At 37.0% G+C, this 15,013-nt stretch overlaps 1 protein-coding gene across 1 annotated transcript; it reads right to left on the bottom strand.

The window, feature by feature from the left end:
- Positions 1 to 12,287: 12,287 nt before the first annotated feature.
- On the bottom strand, positions 12,288 to 14,016 carry LOC131150865 (RING-H2 finger protein ATL2). The gene has a single exon (XM_058101905.1). It carries the CDS (start codon positions 13,642 to 13,644, stop codon positions 12,661 to 12,663), a length of 984 nt encoding a protein of 327 aa, XP_057957888.1. The 5' UTR covers positions 13,645 to 14,016; the 3' UTR covers positions 12,288 to 12,660.
- Between the last annotated feature and the right edge of the window lie 997 nt (positions 14,017 to 15,013).

Raw genomic sequence — 15,013 nt, 5'->3', positions numbered from 1 at the left:
ACATGTCTATACATATCAAATACGCAACGAAAATGTTATTTCTATACATACATCATACAATGCCAGAGTCTACATAATTGGAATATTTTGCCTTTAGACCAATACCTTCATGTATTTGTCACTTACACTTGTACTAAACACGATCTGCAAAGATGGAATACACTAGGAACAACAAATAGGTTAATATCATCAAAACACATTAACAATAATTATGTAGCCACCAAGGCTAACAATCTCTCCCTTCTTAATGATGTATAACATATTAAAATTTTACTTAATCTTTGCATTTGTGTTTGTACTTATCATAACTTAATATGTAAAGATTAGTTCACCTAGAACCACTAATGAGTTGTTATCATCAAAACATGACAATAAAGACCATGTAATCGCCAAGGCTAACACTAAATACACCTTTAAGTGATAAAATATAATTTTAAAAAATCAACTCAGATTGGACATTTAGTCGAATTGTGGATTGCTTTCTAGGTTTGGTTAAATATCATATTTGATAACATAGCAACATGAGATTAAATTTAGGAAAAGTTAGTGAATTATCTCGAACAATGGTCAACCAATTAACATCTAATTTTATAATTTTAATTTATAGAGAATGAATTTTGAAGATTTAGTTTATCTTTTTTCAGCAACATGTTTGATAAGTTACTTGAATTTTAAAAATATTGAACTATGTTTTTTTTTTTTGTGTTTAGTCATTAAATTTTAATGAAAACTACATCTAATAAACATTTTGTAGTATTATAATTACTAAATATTTCTTATGATTTATTAGTAATTTTTATTTTATATATATTTTAAAAAATTTTGAAATAATAATAGTTTTTTTTCATTATGCTAATGTCAATTGGTTGATTTAAAGTGATTATTCTGAATAGACTAGTTATTTCGAGAATCGTTTATTTAGTTTGTTTTCAAAACATTATATTGACGAATTTTTTCAATTTAATTTATTAAATAGGTTTTATTTTAAAATATCATTATATTCTGACTAAAATTAATTTTTTTTTTCACATATACATAATAGTTAACTAACCGGTAAACTAATGGAAGGCTTATTTTGCTAATAAAATCAAACCATAGGGAGCTCTTTGATAGTTTTTGAAAACACGGGGGATGAAGTTCAAGAGAAGATTTGATCTTGGGCCAATCAACCTAATCTTTAATTGAACAATTCATTAAAATTGAACATTATTTTTATCCATTTGTATAATAAATACATAATTTTGAAAAAAAAAAAGGTTAAATGGTGCATTACCTTAAATATACACATCTTTTTCATGTTGCTAAAAAAAATAATTTTAACAATATCACGTATAATCTTATATGCTCTCTTTAATCTATACATTACTAAAAGCGTAATCTCAAGATGTGATGTGTTTGTTCGTGCGTAACAAAACACGTTTTGCCAATGTTTGGTACCACCTAATTGTAAAGTAAGATAAGTTCCAATTCATTAGGGTCCTCATATTGTCTATAAACTCTTTGTCTCTCCCCACTAGCCGAGCAAAGTCAAGCAAGCTAAAAGGTATAAAAATCAAAAGATTAAAAGCATGACCTTAACATATCCAAAAGTATTTTAAATGGAGCTTACTAGACTTCTGAGGATTCAACAATATCCTAGGAAAACATAAGTGATGGACCTACTGTTGGGGTCCAGGCCATCTCCATCATTGGGGGACAATCCTACCCACTCCCATTTTGGTGGTGCTTTGTTAATAAAAGGGGTAGACGGATGGGCAGTTTTTTCTCTGAGCACTATTAGGGGTCTATTGTGAGAGGTGTTCCATATCTTGTGAGTGTAGTGTAAAATTATGAGGGTAATTTTTGGGTTTGGGATTTATCTAGAAATTTTTCTTGTACCTCTTGTTTGTTGGGTGTCTCAAATTTTGGGTAAAATTTGGGACTATTATTTTTGTAAGCTCCTTTATCACAGTGGAATTTTTTGCTTGGTACATCCTGTGGTTTTTACCTTCTCTTTGAAGGGTTTTCCATGTAAAATTTTGGTGTCTTTATTTACTGTTTATTTACCCGCTTTATTTATTTTTCCTGAAGTTACCAAATTTACCTAGTGAGTATCGTGGGTCCCAACAAGTGGTATCAGAGTTGAAGTAGTGGTTTACTATTCCCGTATGGGACTATTCTTGTGAGTTACTATTCACAGTAATTTTCAAAAATGATGATGGTAAAATATGTCATAGAGAAATTTATCGGCGATGATAATTTCTCTACATGGCAAAGGCAAATGAAGGACGTGCCCATCCAGTAAGGCATAAAAAAGGCACTAGAGGGTAAAGAACAGAAACCGAAATCCATGTCAGGTGGTGACTGGGTAGCTATGGATGAAAAAACTGCGAGTGCAGTTCAACTGCACCTATCAAATGAAGTCATCAACAATGTAAATGATGTAGAAAGCGCTAGTGAAATTTGGACCAGATTGGAGGGACTGTACATGTCAAAAACCAAGACAAATAAGTTGTACCTAAAGAAGCAGTTGTATGCACTCCAGATGAGTGAAGGTACAAATTTTATGTCACATTTGAATATATTAAATGGTTTAATTGTGCGGCTAGGAAACCTTGGTGTTAAAGTAGACAAGGAAGATCAAGTTGTGCTATTGCTAAACTCCTTGCCATCTTCATATGATAATTTGGTGACAACAATTTTACATGGATGAGATACCATCAAATTGAACAATGTGACATCTGCGCTTTTGTTAAACATGAGAATGAAAAAGCCAGATAGTCACAGACAAGCTCTCGTCACAGAGGACAGAGGAAGGAGTAAGAATAGGATTTTCAATAATTGCGACAGGTCCAGAGATTGCGATAAGTCCAAATCATACAGATATAAGTTTAGAAGTAAAATAAGATGCTACAAATGGGCCAGTTGGGTCACAGAAAAAGGTATTGTCAGAACCCAAAGAAAGAACAAGGAGAAAGTAGCAACTAGAGGGAGGACAATGACAAAAATACCACTGCTGCAGCTGAACACGAGAAATTGTGGTGCTTTCCTCCACAGACAACGAAGAGTGTTTGCATGTAGCGAGCCTAGAATCAGAGTGGGTAGTTGACACAGCGGCATCCTATCATGCTACTCCTACGAAAGAATTCTTCAGTACTTATAAATCTAGAGACTTTGTGTAACGACCCGAAGAATAATGGTATTTAAATAATAAGAAGAAAGGGAAATGGAAACAGGAACAGAAGGAGGCAGTCGACTTCGCCGACGAATACTTTACGTTCGTCGACGACATTGCATTTTGGGATGGGATAATCCCAAGAAATTTTCCAAGCCTCGTCGACGAACACAGGGGTTTCGTCAACGAGGGTCCTTCAGGATCTTGTCAACGAAGTTCTGTCTCGTCGACGAGAAGATATGGACAGAGGATTTTTGGAAGTCTGAAATTCGTCGACGAGGGTTGAGGTTCGTCGACAAACTTTCTACAGGACTCGTCAGCGAGGTAACGTGGCTCGTCAACGAATCCCGCAGTATAAATAGGGTTAAACGTAATTTTTCACTTCATTTTCTGTGCAGAATCTCTCTCTTTCGCGCTCTCTCTCTCTCTCTCATCCTTCGATTTCTCCTCCTCTCAAACTTTGGGTCGTATTTTCACCGGTTCGACGATCTGAAGCACCATGACGCTCCTAGGAAAGTTTTCTGCAAGTTTGTCGGAGCAGATCGTTGGTGGGGTTGAGTTGGAAATCATCCCAAATCCAGGGTAAGGCTTTCTACTCAGTATTTGGTTATTTGACAGAAAGTGAAGTACGCGTAGAAATACTGAACTTTAGTTTTGGGGAATGTTGTTTTTAGGGTGTTAAGTAGGGAACCCTGCGGGTGCGGGGCTATTTGTTTTAGGGGCTTTTCAAGAATCAGGTAAATGGATAAACTAAACTAGTATTTTATGAAAAATATGTATAATATTATAGCATTTGATTTCAGGAAAATAAATATATTTATATATGATTTATATTTGAAAAAATACTGTTGAAAATAATGGTATGTTGAATATATGAAAAATATGTTTAGTGTGGCATGAGTAGGAATTGTTATGTAATACTATTTTCCGAGAATGTGTTAATGATACGGATTTTTATAATGAAAAACTGGCATACGGGTCAATATTTTTATATATGTTTTTTGGCGTACGGGCCGAGTTATGGTAAAATGTGAAATACCGGTGTACGGGCCAATGATTTTCTTAATATACGTATATATGCAAAATGATATGATTGATTTGATAATTAATGATATGAAATATCCATGTATCACAGTTTCAGTATATGTTATATGATATCAGAACCTGGTTGGCTTGGTCTAAGCTAGCATTTGCATGGTACCGTTGCTATGTGTCCATGGTCATCATGATCATGTTATTTGTGTTAACGCTGCTGTGCGGAGTGGTGTGAGATTGGATGGTTGATGTGGTTTTTAAGAAGTGTGTGAGCGCCCCTGGTGGACGGACTAGGTCTGGCAGACCCATCAGACTTACAAACTATACTTTTGACTTTGCAGTGGTCGGCCAACCATTGTTAGGTCCCGCCTTCGGGCCACACAACCCAATCATGTGGGGGTAATACATGACAACAGTCAGCTAACCTACCAGCATTGTTTTCGTATTATTATTTATATGAGATGAATTATGCTATGGAAACCATTATGTTCTACCATGTTTGATTATACATGTTTTCCTAGAAATGATGTATATTTAGCTTTACTTGTTATGTTTATGATTATATGTATATCACATAAATGCTCATGTTGGCACACACTAGTGTTAGTTTATTTTCCTTACTGAGAGGTGTCTCATCTTGAATTTTATAAACATTTCAGGAGCCCCTAATAGGAGAGCGGGTGAGGCCCCGCTGATTTAGTATGGTTAATCTGCCCTTCCAGAAGGGTAAGTGTTTTGATAGGGTCGGATGTATTTTGTGGGATGACCTTAAGATATTTTTGGGTTGTGTACTATGGGTATATAAATACAGTGGTTGTAGTAACTCTGGTATTATGATGTATGGTATAATGTGATGTATATGATTGTATGTTTCCTGCTGCTTAGGCTTCCGCATTATGTTTCTGATGTATCCCTGGTACCCACGAGTCTAGGTGGATTATGATCTGCTGAGTTTGTGATATTGATTTTATTATGGAAAAAAAATATATATGTGGAAATTAAGCACGTCGTCACACTTTGGCACGGTGAGAATGGGCAATGCTAGCTAATCAAAGATCGTAGGGATCAGTGACATCTGTATAAAGTCAAATGTCAGTTGCATGTTAAGACTGAAGGAGGTACGCCATGTTCCTGGTTTAAGAATAATCTTAATTTCAGGAATTGCCTTAGATCGAGAAGGCTATGAAAGTCACTTCGATGACTAAAAGTAGAAACTTACTAAGGGATCGTTGGCAATTGCAAAAGGAAATGCTTGTTGCACACTCTACAAAACAAATGTCGAGTTGTGTAAGTAGGGATTGAATGCGGCTGAGGATAACGCCTCACCAAACCTGTGGCACCGAAGGTTAGCCCATATTAACGAGAAAGGATTGTAGATTCTAGTGAAGAAATCACCGATTCCATCTTTTGAAGGTAAAACTATAAATCCTTGTGATTATTGTTTATATGGCAAACAACACAGAGTCTCATTTCAAAGGTCTTCTAATAAAAAGTTTAAGATATTAGATATGGTATATTTTAATGTTTGTGGTCCCTTTGAGACAGAGACTTTGGGAGGTAACAAATATTTTGTTACATTTATTGATAATGTTTCACAAAAGTTGTGGATTTATTTTCTAAAATCCAAAGACCAGGTGTTCCAATTTTCCAAAAATTCCATGCTATGGTGGAAAGAGAAACAGGTAGAAAGCTCAAATGCCTTTGAACAAACAATGGAGGGGAGTATACTTTAGGAGAATTTAAAAGTTACTGTTCACACCATGGAATTCGGCATGAGAAGATAGTTTCTAGTACCCCACAACGTAATGGTGTGGCTGAGAGAATGAATCGCACCATTATAGAGAGAGTCAGATGCATGCTCAAAATGGCTAAGTTGCCTAAGCCTTTTTGGGGTGAAGCAGTTCGCACAGCCTATTATGTCATTAACAGAATTCCATTGGCAGCTTTGGATTTTGGCATCCTAAAGAAAAGTTGGTTAGGAAAGGACATCTCGTATTCTCATATGAAGGTGTTCAGGTGTAAAGCATTTATGCACGTACCCAAGGAACAGAGGACCAAGCTTGATGATAATATAGTGCCATGCATATACGTCGGGTATGGTGATGAATAATTTGGCTACAAATTATTGGACCCAGAAAAGAAGAAGATCATCTGAAGCAGAGATGTGGTGTTCCGTGAAACTGAGCTTGGAACACATAAAGATGAGTATAAAGATGATATTGTAACTGACTATTTAACAACTCCTTCTCTTCCTAATAATGCCACAGGTGAAGAAGTTATGCAAAGAGAAGGTGACAATGACACTTAAGAAGTAGGCAGTGATGAGCGGGGGGAGCAACCCACCCCTGTAGAGATCGCTCAACCGCAACCAAGGCGATCAAAAAGAGAAAGAAAACAATCAACAAGATATCCTACTTCTGAGTACATCCTCATTACTTATGAGGGGGAGCTAGAGAATTTTTAAGAAGCACTAACTCATCCTGATAAAAATTGTTGGTTACAGACCATGAAAGAAGAGATGAACTCTTTGCAGAAGAATGGCACGTACGAGTTAATCAACCTTTCTAAAGACAAGAAGGCATTGAAGTGAAAATGGGCTTTCAAGCTCAAAAGAGATAATAATGACAAGTTAGCAAAACACAAAGTTCGGTTGGTGGTAAAAGGCATTATACAAAAGAAAGGTATTGATTTTGATGAAATTTTCTCTCTTGTTGTTAAAATAACATCTATTCGAGTTATTCTCAGTTTAGCAGCTAGCATGGATCTTAAGCGTGAGCAGTTAGACGTAAAGACTGCATTCCTTCATGGTGATTTGGAGGAAGAAATTTATATGGAGCAGCCTGAAGGTTTTAAGGTAAAAAGAAAACAACACATGGTATGTAAATTGAAGAAGAGTCTCTATGGATTAAAGCAGGCACCAAGGCAGTAGTACAAGAAATTTGACTCGTTCATGAACGATTATGGCTATAAGAGAACTCTGACAAATCCATGTGTTTACTTTAAGAGATTCTTTGGTAACAACTTCATAATATTATTGTTATAAGTCGATGATATGCTGATTGTAGGACAGGATGCTCAATTGATTACAAAATTAGAGGGAGAGATGTCCAAAGCATTTGATATGAAAGATCTTGGATTAGCACAACAAATTTTGGGGATGAAAATTGTTCGTGACAGAAAGAAAAGAAAGTTGTGGCTATCACAAGAAAAGTATGTCGAACGGGTGCTTGAGTGATTTAACATGAAGAATGCTAAGCCCGTTAGTACGCCTCTTGCTGGTCATATGAAGTTGAGCAAGAAGATATGTTCTGCTACTGTAGAAGAAAGGGAAGAAATGGAAGTAGTTCCATACTCCTCAGTGGTTGGGAGTTTGATGTATGCAATGGTCTGCACTAGACCGAATATTGCTTACGTAGTGGGCATTGTAAGTAGATTTCTTGACAATCCGGGGAAAGAGCACTAGGAAGTAGTGAAGTGGATTCTGAGGTACTTGAAGGGAAGTTCAAAATTGTGCTTATGTTTTGGAGGTTCTAAATCATTTCTGGAAAGCTTTACTGATTCTGATATGGTAGGTGATCTTGATCACAAAAGATTCACGTTTGGATACTTATTTACTTTTGCAGGGGAGCTATCTCATGGCAATCTAGACTACAGAAGTGTGTCATTCTGTTAACAACAAAAGCAGAGTATATTGCTGCCACAGAAGCTGCAAAGGAGATGATATGGATGAAAGAATTTCTCCAAGAATTGGGAATATAGTAAAGTGAATATGTTATCTATTGCGATAGCCAGAGTGCAATAGATCTGAGTAAGAACTCTGTGTACCATTCAAGAACAAAGCACATTAATGTGAGATATCATTGAATCGACGAAAAGGTGGAAGAAAAATCCTTACATATTAAGAAGATTTCCACAGATAGGAACCCTTCAGATATGATGACAAAAATAATATCTCGGGATAAGTTTGAATTATGGTATGGTTAGCTAGTATAAGCTCCTGCTAGGAGTCCACATAACATCCTCTTTCAGTTGATGGACCTGGAGGGGGAGATTTGTTGGGGTCCAGGCCATCTCCATCATTGGGAGACAAGCCTACCCACTCCCATTTTGGTGGTGCTTTGTCAAGAAAATGGGCAGACGGTTGGGCAGTTTTTTTTTTTTTTTATCAACAAAGGCAACATGATTAGCCTGGTTTTTCAACATTGTTTGCTGGCGCATGGCCAGCGTGAGGGTGTTGTTCAACAACCCATGTGAATTGTGGGGCAAAAGATCTCTATAAATAGATGTATTGTGCTCAAGCCAATTACACCGGGAGAAGAGATCTCAAGAGAGTATTGCATATTTTTTTTTCTTTGAGCACTATTAGGGATCTGTTGTAAGAGGTGTTCCATACCTAGTGAGTGTGGTGTAAAATTGTAAGGGTTATTTTTGGGTTTGAGATTTATTCAGAAATTTTTCTTGTGCCTCTTGTTTGTTGGGTGTCTCAAATTTTGGGTAAAATTTGGGACTGTTATTTTAATAAGCCCCTTTATCATAGTGGAATTTTTTGCTCAGTGCGTCTTGTGATTTTTACCTTCTCATTGAAGGGTTTTTCACGTAAAATTCTGGTGTCCTTGTTTACTGTTTATTCACCCGCTTTATTTATTTTTCCTAAAGTTAACAAATTTACTTAATGGGTACTGTGGATCCCAACACCTACTTGTAATGTGTATGCAAATGGAGTCCGTCCTTGTGCTTTCTTAAGAGATTTTCGGGTTACAATCTGTCAAGTAGCCTATTATTTTTCATTAAAAAATTCGAATAATAATTTACGAGAGATATTTGGAGCCTGATTTTCATAAGCAATATTTTCAAAGCCCTTTTGTTTCATTAAATCAAACCTGCATCAACATCCAAAACATGCATCTGTTGTTAAACAGAACCAAAACACTTCTTACATTTGAAATCAAATTCCACAGTTCAACATCCAACCTTAAGGTATCACCAAACAAGTTTCCACTGGGCTCAGGTCCGTCCAGGCATTAGGCTGTGAAATTAGGGCTTGGGCCGTTTGGCCCAGTCCTACAAAATTAAATACAAATATATATATATATATATATATATATATATATATATATATATATATATTCTAAATTTATAACAAAATAAGGCGTATACTATGGTTTAAAACTTGCATGGACCGGCTAGTTTGACCAAGCTCGAACCAAACTCAAGCTCAATTGAAGTTTAAAGTTTTTTGTTGGAAATCAAATCATTTCTTATATATACAATTCGAGTTCAATTCGACTAAAACTTATTTAAAGTATAAATGAATCAAACTCGAATTTGAGTTTGAGTTCGAACTCAAATTCAACTCCACTAAATCTCATTTCAAACTATTAAATGAACCAAGCTACTAAGTTAATTAAATTAGTTGACAACTAATAAATATAATTTTAAAAAATATTTTAAAGTAAAAAGTTTAAAATCAAATATTTTTAATATCGAGTTAGTTCATAAGCCTAATCGAGGTAGTTCACGAGCCTAATGTCGAATTAGTTCACGAGTTACTAACAAACTAATAAACAAGTTGATAAGCGAGTCAACTTGTGAGCTGTTAAACGAATCAACTTGCGAACCTAACAAATCAACTATGAACCAGCTCGAGCTTGACTCATTTAGTTAACAAGCTTGAAATTGAGGTTGAGATTAGCTACTTTACCTTAATAAATGAGTTGAAGTGAGTTATTATTGAGCCAAACATGAACTCATGAGTAACTTGACTCATTTGCAATCCTAAATTCGAACATTAGTCCAATCGAGGTCTTTAAACCACGGACGTCGTGACTTGATCATTGGTCCAAATCTTTAAAACAATGATGTATACACTCACCATCAGTGGAGGCCCAAGCTCACTGGGCTGAACTTGCACTGTGCAGGCCCGGCCCGCATTTTGTGAAGAGTTAAGTTTTATGGGCCAAGTTGTTTCGGCCCAAATCTTTGTACGGGCCGAAATGGATTTCATCAATCTTCATGGAAGGAATATTAATTGGGGGAGGGGAGGGGACCAAAGTTTGAATTGAGGACCTAGGTGGACGTGCATGCCACAAATTTCTACTACCCAAAGTCAAAAATGGTACTCTATTGTCGTTTTGATAATCTCAACAACCAACACCTTCCCTCTCCCCAAACCCCAACAAAAAAGAAAAATTTAAAAGAGGAAAATTATTGTCTTTGTGGATCGATACATGTATCGAACAAAGACTCGTTCAATAATTGATGGTAAATCGAGCATTGAGTCTAATAATTTATCCCTCTATACCCTTATAAAAAGCAAATGAAATCTCTCTATTAGCACGTGAAGATACAATTGGATAGGTTAAAATAAAATTGTAAACTTTTTTTTTTTGACAATAGGTTCATTAATGTTGTCTTAAAATAAATAAAATTGGTAAGAAAATAATTTCGGTAATGTTTTACTTCAAATCTGTGATATGGTGAGTTCACCTCTCATTATCTCTAAAATTTATATTCTTAAGTTTGAGTTTGAAATATATTTTTACTCGATTTTATACAAGTTCACTAGTCATGTGTTTGAAAGTTTAGAATTCAGACTTTAGTTTTGGATTGATGATTGTTTGGACGGAAAACAATACAAAATTATATTAAATTTCATTCAAATTCACGTGAATTTATATAAGAGCACTCAAAATTCATGCCCCTTAATGCAAGCTATGCTTTTAACTTACAAGCTATTTAAAGTATGAATTTGGCCTAAACTCATTAAAAATGTTGGAATAAGCTCGAGTTTAAGTATTTGAATTCAAGTGTTTGGAAATGATTGTTGGTTTGTAAATGTTAAATTGTATTCCATAAAAGTGTTTAGTAATGATTTAACCTTTATTGCTGATATTTGACAAAACTTAATAAAAGACTCTCAAAAAGTGGTAACTGCAAAACAAACAAGACCTTATGCTAATTTTAATTAAAGCTTGTATGAACTTGATTCACCCATTGGCAAAGTTAACAATGGAATTATGCATATTGGTGCTGTTCATTTTGTAAAATAATTTTTTTTTTATTTTTTATTTTTTATTTTTTTAATTGTAAAGAATTCACCTTCTTTTTTAGTTCTCAGAATTTACATAAAAGCTCAAAATAACTTTTCATTATTTTACAACTTCTATGTACAAAAATTTAAAATCTTTTTTTTTTTTTTTGCCAAAAACATTAAAAAATAAAAAATATTTTCCCCAAATAAGTAGTCCCTAAAATTTTATAAATGAAAAGACTATTTTGATCAAAATGTGATGAAGTAATTGATATACAAGGAATATATAAGGAAAATAAATTTCCTTTTTACTTTCTCCTCAAACAAAATCTTTAATCCAATTACCCTTAAGGTGTGGTTCAGGTGGTAGTGCGGGTTGTGGAAGTATCTCTCACGAGATCAAGTGTTCAAATCCTCTCGAATTCATTTCCGCCCCTGAATTCCTGAAATTTACTTTCCTTTGAAATTATGGGGTCGACTTCAAGGGACGCGGGATTAGTCACGTGAACCGTAAAACGGATACGTGAAAATTTGATATGTAATAAAAAAAAAACCAAAAACAAAAACTGATCTTAAAATTAATTTAAAATTTATATCTATTGACATATTATTCTCAATAATTTTTGAACATAAACACACATAAATCAACTGATCTACACTATTATTTTCCAACAAAACATATATCATAAATTTCCCCCCCAAAAAAACTCAGTTGTTGTAATTATTACCGTCAGTACTCAGTAGTATCATTTGCCAGCTTATTTATGACCTTTAATGAGGAGGATCATGATGATGTGAACTTTATGAATACCTAACAAAGAGGGCATCACCAATGGCTTTTCATTGATTGCCCTATTAAAAGACACCAAAAATAATTATACCATTATGCAACTTTCTCATAATTGGATCTACCAAACTTTCATAACTTAATTTTATTTAGTTTTAATTATTTTTTTATTTATATTTATTGTTATATGAGGTTATGATTATAACTTAGCTGGTAAGCAACACTGTCAATTATGATTTTCAAATTTAAAATCATTTATTTAAAATTCCTCAAAACCCAACTTTAAAAATCGACTTAAATGTTGATTATAAGAGGAAAACACGTGAAATGCAAATCTAGAACATAATAATAATAATAATAATAATAATAATAATAATAATAATCTATACCTAACAATCAAGATATTTAAAAAAAAAAATTGAAAGGAGATATATCTGTACAAGTCAAAGATTCTGGTCACCAACGCCCGGCAAGGAATCATCGACAACTAAGCATCTGCCACGTGTAAAATTAAAAAATTAGTGGTCCCCGCGGGTCCCACCGAGCTAGTAGAGTACCACACTCTCCGCACGCCTCTTGCGTCTCGTTTCGGTCGCTTCAAAGTTAAGCACCTAACTCGCGCCCTCTAGCAGCGTCCGTTTCCGACTCGACGACTCACCTTGGTGTCCGAGCCCGAGTCAGCGCAGTCTCCTCCCTCCCTCGCTCCAAGTCCAACTCGCTCCCAAATCCGCTGCAACTCGGCACCGACGACGGAGAAAGAATCGCTCTGACGTCCCTGCTCAGAATTCTCCTCAGTATACGACTCCCCGGCGACTTAAAGGCCGACGCCGACACCGGCGACGGCGTTTCATCCTCTGACCTCCCGAAGCTCCCGTTCCTCCTGGGCACCTCAATCGTCACGCCGACCAGCCCTAGCGGCTTCCTTCGAGCCCCGAACGAAGCCGCCGTCGTCGCCGTGGCCGTCGCCGCTGACGAAGAAGATAAGCGGCCCGGATCCTCGATAACTTCCTCGATCCGGCAAGTCGAGCAAAACTCGGAACTCGAACCAGTTGGTTCGACCACTGACACGGCGATCTCAGGCGGGTCTTTGGCGGTTCGAGCCGGAGTGGTAACGGGCTCGACGGGGGTTCTGCAGAGGGGGCAGGTGGAGTGGGAGTGGAACCACATGTCGATGCATTCGACGTGGAAGCTGTGGTTGCATTTGGGGAGGCGGCGGCCGGCTTCGCCTTCGTCGAACTCGGAGAGGCAGACAGCGCAGTCAATGGGGTCCGGGTGGGTCTCGGGGGAGTAGGCAAACACGGGGAGGGACTTGAGGAGGGTGGGGTCGAGGCCACGGGCGGCGGAGTCGGGGTTGGAGGGCTCGACGTAGAAGACGAGGTGGGTGGGGCGACGGCGGGTGCGGCGCAGATGGAGGTGGCGGCGGCGGGCGCGGAGGAGGTACCAGCGTGCGTAGATGTGGAGGCCAGCCATGAGGAGGATGACGGCGAAGAGGATGACGATGGCGCTGAGCATGATCTTGCCGCTGAGAGCGTAGTTCTTGGGCTGGTATCCTCCGTTTTCGGCTCTTCCCCAGTACGGATCTTGGGGGACTTTGCCACCACTCTGCGCCGCTCCTCCCCAGTGCGGTTCGTTCTCCATTGGTACAGAGAGAGAGAGAGAGAGAGAGGGAGAGAGAGAGATGTATGGACGAGAGGAGAGAATGGGTTTTTAGGGTGGGGAGGTTGAGCAGGGAAGGAGGAAGGTTCATGGAGATTTCGACGTCGTTTTGGGGTTAATCAAATTTCTTACGCGTGGTGTGGGCGTCTTTTTTCTAGGGACAGTACGATAGACGCCGTTGTTGACGCGTTGGAGGGAATGTTGTGAAATGACGAAAAAGTCCTTATTGAAGAGCAGAGTGGCAAACATTCCTGTGGAGCTGGAGTGGAATACTGGGGGGGCAAGGTGTGTAATAAAGAATGAAATGTTTGTCGTTTTAGGGACCGCTAGTCAACACGCGAAGGACACTGCCCTTGTTCAGCGTTGGCTCTCTTCCTTCTTGGGTTTCTCATTTTATTTGACTTCTTTGGGTTTAGGTGGAACTGAAAGTGGGTGGAGTCAGTAGTGTGAACCTTGGTGGGCCTACGTGGGCTTTGTTCTGAGTCCATAAATTTGGATTCCCACTATCATCCTGAGCCCCTCTAGCTGAATTTTTGTGGTCCTATTGTTAAATGCAATTGCCGAGCTAGACGGCCCATGGACTTTTCAAGTCCAGCAAAACAAATGTGGCCCTTGGTAGAAAAGAGTTAAAGACTGGATCAATCAAGAAGGGATCCTATATAGGCCCAAGTTGGGTGGCCCCAAAAGATATCCAAATACTTTCAGTTTAAAGAATGAAAATAAAAAATATTAAAAATTAAGTGCTTAATTTGATTTCTATTTTATAAACAACAACAAAAAAAAACCAAACCTTAAGTCTCACTAGGTGGGGTTGATTATATGAATTATTTTTCGTCAATTTATGCGATCATAGACCATTTCTTTTGACATTCAAAACTATTAAATTCTTACTCACTATCTTATTTCAAGTTATTTTAGATGTCCCTCTCACACAATAACTAACTCACTCTTCTTCATTGGCACATTATGTGGCTTACGTTACAAGTGATCATACTATCTGAGTCGTCCCTCCCTTATCTTATCTTTTATAAGAGTTAAACCTAACTTACCACGAATATGTTCATTCCTTAATTTATCTTTCAAGTATTATACCACTCATCCATCTAAGCATTCTCATCTCGACATTTTTTATTTTTGGATATTATATTTCTTCGTCACCCAACATTCAGATCCATATAATATAATTGGTCTTATATTCGTCCTATAAAACTTCTCTTTTAATTTTAAAGGTATTCTACAATCACAAAGCATACATGAAGCAATTCACCATTTTACCCAACTTGCTTTAACTCTGTGCACTATATCATTTTCAATTTCTCTTTTAGCTTGCATAATAGATCCAAGTATCGAA

This window comes from Malania oleifera, chromosome 3 (genome assembly GCF_029873635.1).
Source record: "Malania oleifera isolate guangnan ecotype guangnan chromosome 3, ASM2987363v1, whole genome shotgun sequence".
NCBI lineage: Eukaryota > Viridiplantae > Streptophyta > Magnoliopsida > Santalales > Ximeniaceae > Malania > Malania oleifera.
This window is presented reverse-complemented; position numbering and strand designations above follow the sequence as displayed.

What these genes read in the sequence shown, in the direction of transcription:
- LOC131150865 (XM_058101905.1), bottom strand. Translation starts at nt 13,644, where the DNA reads ATGGAGAACGAACCGCACTGGGGAGGAGCGGCGCAGAGTGGTGGCAAA.